Here is a 12,480-nt window from a genome sequence, read left to right as displayed (position 1 = left end):
CGTCTCTCCCTGCCCTACATAGACATCTGCAGCCACCCAGCGCCACCTTCACCTCCTGTCCCCTCCGCCGTGCCTGCCGCCTTCCCCGCACACACACGGGGGTCCCAACTCCACACCCACCTGCACCCCAGCACGGGGTGGATACGATCACTTTGGGAAGGCTGGCTTGCCGGATGGGAGAGCCAGAGCTGGAACAACAGCAAGAACACCCACAGGTGCTTGCAGAGGCTGTATGTGCTTCCGCAGCTGCTGCCTGCAGAATAAATCCCCTTCCCCACACCAGGCTGATACCGGCCTCACCTGTGTGCTGCCCCTCCCGGGGAAGCGCAGGTGCTGTGGGACCCCCGCGAGTCCCTGCCCTCCAGAGAGGGGCCACCAAAAAAAGCCGCGGGGTGACTGAACGCATCCTCCCTAACGCCGTTCCCGAAGACGGGGTCTGAGAGGCCGAGCCGTGCCCTGTTCCCGGGGCGGCAGAATCCTGCCCTGCTTACCAGTAAATGAGAGAAAGCCCATCGAAGCGCTCCAGGTGCCTGCCAAGGGGCTGGAGGTAGGACATCATCTGGGGCCACCCGTCCCCAATGAGCCCTTAGGGCCACCGCCGCTGGCTCCTGCTGCCCAGAGCCATGGGCTCAGGGTGCCAGTGGCCAGCAGGACTCCCCGGCACAGCTCCTGCAGCAGCCGGCCACATCTAATCCCAGGCGGGCGAGCATGTGATCGCCCCTCTCCCAGCTTCCCCCAGCTAAACCCCGCTGATGTCTCCAGTTCTGTGGCGCCGGCTGGGCACGGAGGATGCTGGGGTATGGCTAATCCCAGCCCGCAGGTCCGAGTCCCCCCTTGGGGTCAGAGCCACTCAGGACACGGCACAGGGAGCACCTCCGTGGCACCCGCCAAGGCGTCCCATCGCCGGTGTGCGGCCATCAGCAGGGCACGCGTCCTGCTCTCCCTGCCCACCACAGCCCCCGGTTCAATAAAATGAGAGTTTATTTCAGCCGGATAACCCCTCCACCCCCGCTACCAGTGAGGTCCCTGCTCGCCTTGCTCTTGCAGTGGCTGTTAATGATGGTTAGAATCGTTAATGAAGGTTATAATCGATGGTTAACCTGCCCCAATGAATTATTTAAAGCCAATTGTGGTCATTGCTGACCTGCCCCAAGCCTGCTCCCCTCCTCCCCAGCCGCTGCCAAGGGGCCGCAGCATTTCTATTTATCTATATAATTTGGGGCATAATTCTTGCATGCTTTTTCTCCCCTCTCTTTAAGGTCATGTGGTCATACTCCAGGTTCTGAACGGTCCCTTGGACTATCAGGAAAACCCTGGGAGTGATCACCAGCAGGCAGAGGGAAACTGTCTGAAGCAGGGGGGGCTCATCCATGTAAACTATCCCGAAGCGGTGAGGCCACGGCTGGTCCCATGGCGCTTCCCTGTATCCAGCCGTGGGTGGGACGGACAGACAGCAGGACGGGCTGATTCAATCCGTCCCTGATTCAGGGTGATGGAAAAGACACAAATGAGTATCCACCTGCTGCACAATATGTATTTTATGTCTCCCTGTCCCCATCAGGCACAGGCCCAAGGGATCAGCTTTGGGTGGACGGGGATTAGATGAGTCCTAAGGATGATGAAACGCATCCTTCTGTCCCTGTCCCCCATGGCCCGGGAAAGCCACTAGCCCCCCCAGGGGCCAGGTCCTGTGCCCACCGCTCCCCCTGCTCCACGTAACACTGCAGCACATGGGGACTAACTGGAGGAAACACCAAAAAGGTTGGGATGGTGACAATCCATCTGTCTGGCCGAGGTGTCCCGCAGGGCATGGCAGGTCCCTGGGGACTCGGTGGTAGCCGGTGGCATCTCCAGCCAGGGCACGAGCACCCATGGGGAGACAAATTGGGACACCTCAGTCCTTGGGGGTCAATGCAGCCGCCCCAGCCCATGCTGCCCACGGTGTGACGAAGAGGAGGGACGAAGGTGGCAGGCAGAGGCGGGACGGGCGGGCAGGGGGCCCCGCGGCACCCAACAGCCGCCCAGGAGGATGTGCCCATGCCCGGGGTGACAGCCCGCAGGCACTGCTCGCCGGGTGGTAACGAAGCTGCCTGGGAGAAGGGGGTGAGTTAAGGCTGATCCCGCTCAGCGTCCTCTCCCAGTGACTGCCCAGGCTGGTGCCAAGATCCTTGTCAGCTGCCACCTCCCAGCCCGGTGACAGGTCCCCTGAGCAGGCACAGCCATCCACCCAGGACAGCTGCCACTGCTGGGGCATCATCCCTAAGCCCCTTTAGGGGTGCAGCTCTGCTTTACACCACCAGCCAGCCCTCTGCAGCACATCCCTGGCCAGGACCCTTGTCATAGGGGCACCCCAGGGTGCGTTTGGGGTGCAGGACCTTCCCCAGCCCGGCAAAGCCTCCTGCTGAGGGGTGCCGGCACCCCGTGCCGGTGCGGGGAGAGCTGCCCGCTCCCAGGGCTGTCGCAACCCGGGCGGTGCCGGGCGGGAGCCCCACGACCGGTTTCTGCTGCCGGGAGAGGACGGGCAGCAGGGTTTGCCGAAACCGCGGGGAGCGGCGGGCGCAGGGGTGCTGGGGTGCCGCGGCCGGCTCGGGGCTGGGCCAGCCTCTCCCAGTCTCACCAGTTGGGATTGTCAAAGGCGGTGTCATCCCGCTCCGGGGCAGGACAGTGCCCAGGGGCGTGGGGATGGCGAGGCCACCCCGATCCCGCCCTGGTGCCAGCGGTCCAGCTCTGCCGGGGTGGCCGGTGCCCTGGAGCATCATTTCCGTCTCCCTCCTCGCAGCTGCCCGGAGCCTGCAGGGATGCCCCATGGATGCCCCCACCCCCGGGGGGTCACAGTGTCCCCTGAGCCGGGCTCGGGGGGTGAATCACGGAGACATGCCAGGGAGGGACGCGCTGCCTTGCCCTTTCCTCGGAAAGTTTCCGTGCTGGCGGAAGCGGAGCATTATCTCCCTCGCCCATCAGAGGCAGCTGCCCGTGGGTGCGCTCCATCTGCATATTTATACAGATGCAAACATTACACCCCGGAAATTCCCAACTTTTACATCACTGGCCAAAGCCTCCTGTGGAGCCTTGACCTTGTTCTCCCTCTCAATGAGTTCCTGGGAGCCTGCGCTGGGGCGGACCCTGCCTTGGGACATCCCGGCCAGGACCTCAGCTGCAGGTGAAGGTCCCCTGTGGCAGCGGGATCCCCTTTGGCATCGGGACCTCTGCAGTGGTTTGGGGCTCTGGGGGCTCATGGCTCACCTCCGAGCCCCCATGAGACCAGTACTCCTGCACCAGTGTCCGAGGCTGCAGCATCGTGCCACACAGGAGACAGAAGGGACACCTGGGTGTCCCCCCTAGGGAGCTGGGACCCCCCTCACCTCTCCACCCCTTTGTGAGACAGGAGAATAAGGCCCAGGAGCAGCTGCCACCGTCCTGGGTGCAGCGAGCACATCGCAATCTTAAAATCCTGAAGCCACCAGCCCCATCGTACGCTGCTCAGTGCCTTTCTGAAAGCCGTGGCTGGGGACACAGACAGGGACCTGCCGAGGAGGGGCCGTCCCCCTCTGTCCATCCCCTTCCCCGCAGTTTGGTGCCAATACCCGCCATCCCTCCGCGATGCCCTCTCTGCGTGCCACCTCTTGGCGCCCCCAGCCTGGCACGGGTGGCAGTGGCACCCCAAAGCCACCGCACCAGCGTGCCCGGCTGCGCTGCTGGGGACCAGGCGGCTCCTCTGCTCCGTACCACGCCGGGAGGATGAGGAAGAGCTGCAACTTAATTTATTCTGTGCTGCATTTTGATGCCGAATGAGTCAGAGCACCAGCCTCGCTCAACCTTTGTTTTGCTTGGCTGCTAGCGCCGGCCTTTGCTTGGTGTTTGTTCAATATTTAACTCCCTTGATGGCACTTGGGCTCATACCAGCAAGTGCAGCAGAAAAAAAAAGCCACTTCCCTGCCAGGACGGGAACTTTCCCAGCCTTTGGCTCTACTCGGGAGCAATGCACTTGTTTTATTTTATTTATTTCCTCGCAGCTTGATGAAGCCCTGAACTTGGTCCTTCGAGCCACCGCATCCCACAAGACCCGTTTAAAGCTACGGGGCCTGGCAGGGGCTGCGGGATGGGGCCGGAGCACCCGGGCTGGCTGCTGATTTTGGAGCAAAAACCAGCCTTAAACGGAGCTGAGTGAAGTTTCACCCGGTGCAGGACCAGTTAGGAACGAGCAGGGCTGCATTCCTGCGCACGTGGGAGCTGGCGAGAAGGAAGCAGCAGGCAGAGGTGTTTCGGTGCCCTGCTTTCCTGTGCCGTGCCGTGCTGACCGGGAACAGGAACTCCCTTCCCACCCCGACAGCCAGCAAACCCCCGGCACGGGAGTAAGTGGTTCAGCCAGCCCCTCTGAGGGCTGTCAAAAAGTCCCACCCGGAAAATAAATGAGGTTTTTGGCCAACCCGCTGTTGGTTTGTGTTCCACCGAGTCTCTCAGGGGCAAAAAAATTTGGAAATTTCTTCCAAAAGCTATTTCCCAATCCAAAGCTAAAATTGGGAAATGCTGCTGAGAAGCCCCCAGGGCTGACCATCCCCTCTGCTGCAACGGGTCCCCAAAACCCCTCGGCACCACAGGACATCGGGGTCTTTTTGGGGAGCATGGGGAGGGGGATGCTGCTGCCGTGATGCTGCCTTGATCCCCCCTGCCAAGCCCCGATGCCTTCCCGAATTGGGATGGGCTTGCGTGGGGTGGGACAGCGGGACGCAGTGGGACGGTGAAGCCTGTCATGGAGGTGTCAGCATGGAGCCAGACACCGGCAGCTGGTGGCCATCCCGCAGCGCTGGGCAGCAGGGCCGGTGGCGGCAGGGAGGGCGCAGGGTGGAGCTTGGCAGGGTGCGGGATGCCAGCCAAGAGCTCGCCGGCGGAACGCGATCTCGTTGCGTAAAACGTGCTCCTCTCCCAACTCCCCTCCCGCGGCAGCGGCTCGAGAGCTTCTCACCCAGGTTAAGTCAATATTGCCACATTGCTGCCTCTGTCGAGGTGCTCACCACCCCACCTCCCCCCAAGAAGGGGCTCGATGGGTGTTTTCAGGGCTGGAGAGGAGTCACGGGAGCGTGGCTGGACTGGGAGTCCTGGTGGGCTCCAGCATGGCTTCTCAGGGTCCCTGTGAGCAGCACCCCTGGGGCTTGACATCTCCCCCACAAGCTCCTGGCTGCCCCACAGAGAGGTCCAGCCCCACTCAGCAGCTCCCCAGGCACAGGAGGGGTTGTTCAGCCTGGAGAAGAGAAGGCTCCGGGGAGACCTTGGAGCCCCTTCCAGTCCCTAAAGGGGCTCCAGGAAAGCTGGGGAGGGACTCTGGAGCAGGGAGGGGAGCCATGGGATGCAGGGGAATGGTTTTACACTGCAAGAGGGGAGACTGAGATGAGATCTGAGGAAGAAATTGTTTGCTGTGAGGGTGGTGAGCCCCTGTCCCAGGTTGCCCAGAGAAGCTGTGGCTGCCCCATCCCTGGAGGTGTTCAAGGGCAGGTTGGAGGGGGCTTGGAGCAACCTGGTGTGGTGGGAGGTGTCCCTGCCCAGGGCAGGGGGTGGCACTGGGTGATCTTCAAGGTCCCTTCAAACCCAAACCGTTCTATGATTCTATAAAACCCTCCCCCCAGCACAGGGACACCCCAACCTCCCGTTGCTCAAGAGACTTCAGAGGAGCCAGTGGCACCGGCTCTGGGTACCAGCATGGGGTGCATCGGGTCCAGCAGTGGGGCACAGAGTGCAGCCAGGACCAGCTGCATCAGTAAAGCTGCTGAAAGGCTCATTTGCAAAAAAAACACTGCAAATAAAACAATCCCTTCCCATCTCTGTGGCTCTGACAGACGCGAGCTGGGGAGGAAACCTCAGCACTGGGGTGTCTGGTGCTTTGGGGAGCACCGGAGCTCCTCTGCGAGCTGCCAACACCCCCAAACCATGGCCCCCCAGGTCCCCAAAAGCACATTTAGTGCAGCACTTCTGATCCCAAGCCAACATAAAGGCAAAAATACCTGGGCAGTTTACATAAGGCATAGCTTTCCACTACGACGGAGTTTCTCACGGCCCGGCGTTTCACCCAGCAGCTGCAATTTTGCAGCTCTCAAGGGCATTCGCACACAAAAATGAGCCACGCCAGAGATGCGGGGAGATTAGAAGGATTAAGGCTGCAGAGCTGGCGCAGGAGAAGATGTAATGCCAAAACCCTCCAGTAGGCAAAGGCATTTCATCCCTATAACCTGGCCTCTGCTCACCTTCGCAAAAGGTTTAAGTAACCAGGGGGGCTCTGGGATGGACAAAACTTAGATGGAAGAGGAGCGACCGGTCCCCTGAGCACCCGGGAAGGCGTTGCTGCTAGGTATTGGGGGGGGAAACAAGAGCACAAAAAGCAGAAAGTGTTTCTAGAGCGAATAAAGGCACGCAGAACTTCACGTGGTAAAATGAGAAGAGGTGGGTTGGGTTTTTCCCTCTTCGCCTCCCCTTGTTTCGGGATCGGAGCCAGCGCACACTGCCCTGGGGCGGGGAAGATGGGGATGCAGGTGCTTCCATGATGAGCAGCCCCTGAATGAACCGCAGCATGGAGCAAATCCTTTCTCCCCCTCGCCAAAAAATAGGGAAAGCCTGGTCTCGTCCTTGGCCCAGGCAGGATCCTGGCCATGGCGGGGGACATGCCAGCCACCCAGCACTGCTGGCCTGCGGGGATTAACTGGTACCAGGGGATAGGATGAACGGTTCTTCCCAAGGGGATTCTCACCAACTGAATCCATTTAGAAGCAAAAATTGAAGCTGGGCGCCCCGAAGACAAAGCTGTAACCACAGTTATAGCTAAACTGGAGTCGTCACGGCTAATAATGGTTAAAGCGCAGAAACTCAGCCCCAGCGAGCACGGGGTCAGGCCAGCAGCCCCAGTTTGGGGTGGGTGTGGGAGGGCTGCCGCTGTGGGGCTGCTCCAGCCTCAACCCGTCGCCCCCAGCCGTGGTCAGGGTATGAGTTTTTGCACGGTTTCACCCCACGGGAGGCTCGATCCCGGCAGGACCCTGCCACCCCTGCCAGGACACAGCACCACCACACCAGGCTTCGGCACAGCAGCCTTGGGCACCTGCGAGCGTGTCAAATATGTCTCTGCTCGCCCAAGGCTTGAAGACGTGTGGGTGGATGGGGCTGTGAATACCCAAAGCATTGCTGTTTTGCAGGGAGGTAGCCCGGCTCTGGATGGGGTCAAGGCTCCGTGGGGCATCGGCTGTGGGTCCCAGCTTCGCAGGCGAGCTGGTTTCTGATGACTAATTCACCCCCGAGAAGCATCTGGCAAAGCTGGGGAGCATGGCTGGACCACCCCAGCACCACGGAGTCTCCACCCACCCCCCTGCTGTGTGCCGATGCGCTCAGCCCCATGAGAAAACCACCTCTCGCCCCCCCAAAAAGCAGCCAGGAGGACAACCCGCGCCAAACCAGGATGGAGAAAACTCTCTTACAAACACATACACACACACTTGCCTTGCGCTGTCGCCGCCGGGACCCGCAGACACCCCGCACCCCAAGCGGGCGAAGCTGGAGCCGCGCAGGAGCGTCTCGCTGGCTGGAGGGCTCTGGGCTCTCTAATGGCGCTGGGGATGAGCCACCCCGGAGCAGAGGCGATCTGATGTACGCAGGGGATCGGGATCAATAGGTCACAGCATGCACTGACTTGCCCCCAAAATGAAAATCAGCAGAGGATTTGGGGCTGGTGGGGAAGCTACAATCAGGCCTTTAATCCCACATGGGCACAAAATCCTGGGATAAAAAGGCCAGAGCTGGTCCTAATTGCTGACTGCTGTGTGCTTGTGTGTGTGTGAGCAAAATCTCTTAGGCTGCAGTGGGCCTGGGGCAGGCATCCCATTGCCTTCTTGCTGCCTGTATGACTGAGAGCCCCCCCAGGAGGAAGAGACACCCCCCTTCCCCCTTTGTTGGGGGGATCTGCCCCAGCCCATGCAAGGGCAGTGCTGCCTCCAGCTTCCCAAGTGGCTGCAGGCCCTGGGGAAGGATGTACCTGCTTGGAGCTGTGATGCTCAGCACACTGCTCCCCCCTAAAGAGATAAAACACCTGGGGGGTGCCGGGGAGGGGGCAGCCCCCTTGGCTGCCCATCCCTGCCTGTACCCCAAGCCATCACCCCTGGCCTGGGGCCCACCCCAGCTGCTCCCCACATCCCCCCTGACCCTGGGGGGGGGGGGGCTGTCACAGTTGACCCTGGGTGGGGGGAAGGGGGGGTCCAGCCCCACCGGAGACTCTTTCAGGCAGGGCTGGAACTGGGAGCGCTGGGCTTCACCAAACCCCCTCCTGGAAGCCGGGGAGCGCCGGGGGAGGATGCTGCGGGGCGGGCCGGGCGGAGGCAGGCAGGAGGCAGGCGGGGGGCGGTGCGGCCCCGTCCCCGCCTCCCCGGCGGGGCCCGGGCGCGGTGGCGGCGCAGAGGCTGCGGGCGGCGGCGGGGGAAGAGCCGGCGGAGCGCGGCGGGAGCCGGGCCGGGGACGCCATGCACTCGCTCTTCAGGAAACGCAACAAAGGGAAATACAGCCCCTCCGTGCAGAAGAAGAGGTGAGTGTCCCGGCCCCGGGTACCCCCCCGCTCCCCATCCCCCGGGACAGGCAGCGCCGCCATCCCGGGCATCCCGTCGCGGAGCATCCCCTCCCGGCGGCGGGGCTGGGCACCCCCCGGGCTGCGGGAACCCGCGGGGTGTCAGCTCCTCTCCGAGCTGGGTCCGCGTCTCTGGTGCCCGGTGAAGGCACCGAGGTGGTTTTTTGCCCCAGTCCCCCTCGCATCGCAGCTCCGGGCAGCAGTTTCCTTTGCTTCCCAGGCGTGCGCCGGATTAGACCTTAAGGAAAAAAGTCTGGCTGTTCCTCAGCCTCCAGCCACTTGTTCCGTCAGGACCAAGTATTCAGTCGCTCGTCTTTTTCTCATCTCTTTCTGATGGGGTGGGGACATGTTTCAGTTGAACTGGTCATAAAAAAAAAAAGTGCAGCATGTTGAATGCGCCCTGTGAAAGGTCACTGTTAAAAGGGAAAAGATGTAAAAGTTTCCCTTCCGAGAAGGCTTGGCCCCTCTCCGGGCTCAGGCCGCATTGCCGCAGGAGGGGGGCTGGAGAGGGGGCAGCCCCTAGCCCTTGCCGGCGCAGGGCGGGTGGCACAGGGGACGTTTTCCCAAAGAGGTGGATGTTCGGGTCGATACGGAAGCATGTCTTGCCTTTCCCGGGAGAGCTGCAGGTGCTCTGGAGCATGGGGAGCAGGATGGCTGGTGGAGATCGGAGCCCATGGCTTGTTCATCCTCCTCCAGAGGCACCTGCCCTGGCCGGGGGGCTCAGAGCAGCCTCCCTGTTCCCAAAAATCCTCCTTTGCAAGGAAACTGGGGACCCTGCACAGAGGCTGCGGTGGCTTCGGGAACCCAGAAAGGGACCAGTCAGCCCAGAAAGCGCCAACACCTTCCAAGCTGGGGGACCCCCTTGCTGCTCCCCACCCGCGGGTGCGGTGCTGTGGCACGTAGGAGGGGTGTTCCCCGAGAGGGGAGGGTGCTGCCCTGGCACGGAGGGTGCTCAGCCTTTGGTATTCCCTGAGCTCCCTCCATTCATGCCGAGCCCTGGGGACGGGCTCTCCCGGCAGCCCGGCTGGCTCAGCAGGGCCACCCAGGCTCCTGCTCCCAAAGCCCGGGGCATGCCCTGCTGCCAGCTCCTGCCCTGGGGAGGGCTGACGGGAGGAGATGGGGCAGCACAGAGCCCTCTGAGGCTCAGCATCTGCCTCCCTGATGGCCCCAGCCCCAGCGTTCCCATGGTCGAAGGACGGTGTAAATACCTGGTGGCATTTCTAGTCTTCGGGGCTGTTAGTGGAAGGCTTGAAAATGAGAAACGCCACACCTGGGTTGACAGCTCAGGACTCTGAGCAGCATCAGGATGCTGGGAGGCAGGAGGAGACGGATCTCCTCCGCACTGGGTACCCCCTCTCTGACCCCCACCCTGGGGCTGTGGCCAGGGCTCCCCCCTGCTGCGCTCCGAGCCCTACCAGCGCCGGGTACCCATCATCCAAGGGCGGATGGGGCTCGGGAAGACGGTCTTCCCTCCGCCGCCCTGCCCGCGAGCCCAGCCGGCTCTGGGCAGGTGCCAAAGCACCTCTGAAGGCTGCGGGCCAGGCTGAAATCTTTATTTTTCTGGCTGGCTGGTGGCAGCTGAGGAAGCAGCACCGGGCTTGTGGCCTCGGGCCACCCTCCCTCCCTGCACCCCGGCTGTCCGTGCACACCTCGGGGAGGGCTGTGCTCATTAGCCCCAATTTGTTAATTCCTGCGTTGGAGTTTACAAACATCTGTGAATCCAGGGAACACTCCCACCGTGTGGAAACAGCCCCACCATCAAGACGGGGAAGCCGGTGCCGGACCGGTTAAGCAACTTGCTGGAGAAGGATTGCGAAGAAGCAGGAGCAGCAGCGAGGAGCTCCTGCCGCCCCGTCCCCTGCTCCAGGCGCTGCCAGGCTCCCAGCCGGCTCCCGCCCAGTTTTGTTGCTAGAAAAACACAGCAACACTGCTAAAATCAACCAACCGCCCCCGCCGTAAACAGGGACGGAGATTTCCACACCACCTACAGCCCGGCCTCATCCTGCGCCTCGGCCAGGCTACGTAGGGGCTGCACCATAGGTGAGGGCTTAGTGCCAAGGTGCCGCTGGTGACCAAACCTTCAAAGCGCAGCGGTGACAGGGCGATAGCCAAGCACCGGTTTGGCAAGCCTGTGAGGGCGCCAGAACGTTTGCTGCTAGGAGCTCAGCTGATTTAGTTAGGGGTTGCCCAGGGAGCGCCATCCTCCAGCAGGTCTTAGCCTGATGAGGAGCCGCTGTGAGCCTTGGTGGCTTCTTCAGCCTTGGGATGAGCCCTTCCTATGATGGGGGAATCTTGATGAGCGGCACCGGAGACTCAAGGTCTCAGTGAGTCTGTGCAGCTCAAGCCAGGCGCTGTAATCTGCTTAACGAGCAACACTCTTTGTCCCCCTGGATGCAGCCAGCCACCCTTCCCCAACCCCAAATTGTCCCTTCAGCCTCCCATCCAAAGCACCTCGAAGCGTATGTGCGTCGAGCATCTCCCCTGCCTCTCCCCGAGCTGCCCGCAGCCTGCCCGGGACCCAGGGGCTGAGAGGTTGGGGTGGGCAGGGACGGGTTTCCCCACTCCGTCCCTGCTGATGGGCCAGGGATGCTGGTCCCCACAGGAGCCGAACCCCTCTCTGAACAAGGAAGGAGACATTTGTGGCAACCACCTCTGCGTCTCAAGGCCGGTCGGCCCCAAACTGGCATTATTAAGGAGGAAAGCCAGCCTGCTTTGAAGCTCTAATAGCGGGGAAAGAACAGGAGTGACATTAAATCCTGCAAAGCCGTGATGGTTGGAAGATGAATTAGCGCCGGGTCCTCTGGCCTGCTGTGGTATGTCTGTCCTTGGCAACACCAGTCGAGTCATGGAGCGCATTGGCCACATGGTGTGGCTTGGCTGGAGGAAACCCATGGCAATGCCCTGTGCCGAGCCCCCTGGACCGCATCTCCCTCCATGCACCTCCTTTCTTTACCCCTAGTGTGGAGGTGATGCTCCTCAATGCCTCCCTGTGGTTGTTTTGGTTTTTTTTTTTCCTGACGCCCAAATTAGCAGGACCAGGGTCCAAGTCTCTCCTTAGGACTATCTGCTGCAGCTGGGGCCTGGGCTTGTGGTCTCCAGGCTCAGCAGCCAGCCCCATCCAACCCTGGGCACGTCAGTAGGTGTGGGGGCATCTCCCTGCCTTGCCTGGGGAATGTGGATGGTGACGACATTTCTTTTGTCTTCGCGGACTTAGTTGCTTTGTGCTCTTCTCGCACACCCCATCCCAGTAGCATAAGGCTCTGGGATTCATCTGGGACTGGCCATGACTACTGTGGTGTTAGCACATCATTCATATATATATATATATATATATGTAAAAAGATATATATATAAAGCGTGTCCCTAGAAGGGAAGGCAGAAGCCTCGAATAGGGACGTAGTATGGGGGAAAAACATCACCCACCTTCCCATTATCTCCAAACCCAGTGGAGGGTTGGTTTCTCTCTTAGAAAGTCTGAGCTTGGGAGGCAGAAAAAGCAGCTCAGCCTTGAGAAGCTGCTGCTGAAACTCACCCTCCTGCCAGCAGGAAAGATGTTCATCCTTGGGTTCCCCTGGGGAGAGCATCCATCCAGGGTGTCACAGGAGACCCACTCCCCATCTAAGAGGGGGTGCAGGCGGCTGGGGCAGAAGCCGGGAGGGCTGGCACCCATTTCCAGAGGCTGTTTGGTAGGGCTGGACTCAGCACGAAGGGCCAGACAGCAGGTGAGTCAGGAGAGCTGCTCTGTATTTACGGTGGAGCAAACCTCGCCATCGCCTGGCCTATTTCTGCTTTAATTTCCATGCCCATTACAATAATATATCACACCATTACGACGAGGGAAGATAAATATAATTGAAACGAGCTGGAGTAAGCGCAGCAGCCCCGCCGTC

At 61.1% G+C, this 12,480-nt stretch overlaps 1 protein-coding gene across 1 annotated transcript in view; it reads left to right on the top strand.

The window, feature by feature from the left end:
- Positions 1–8,407: 8,407 nt before the first annotated feature.
- Positions 8,408–12,480, top strand: part of PPL (periplakin) — a 28,715-nt gene continuing 24,642 nt past the window's right edge. Inside the window, exon 1 of the mRNA XM_063344291.1 lies at positions 8,408–8,551. Within this exon, the coding sequence (XP_063200361.1) occupies positions 8,490–8,551 (62 nt within the window). The 5' untranslated portion in view covers positions 8,408–8,489. The remainder of the gene's footprint in view (positions 8,552–12,480) is intronic.

The sequence above is a fragment of the Chroicocephalus ridibundus genome, chromosome 8, assembly GCF_963924245.1.
Source record: "Chroicocephalus ridibundus chromosome 8, bChrRid1.1, whole genome shotgun sequence".
NCBI classification, from domain to species: domain Eukaryota; kingdom Metazoa; phylum Chordata; class Aves; order Charadriiformes; family Laridae; genus Chroicocephalus; species Chroicocephalus ridibundus.
The sequence above is the reverse complement of the archived record's forward strand: the minus strand, read 5'-3'. Positions and strand labels throughout refer to the sequence as shown.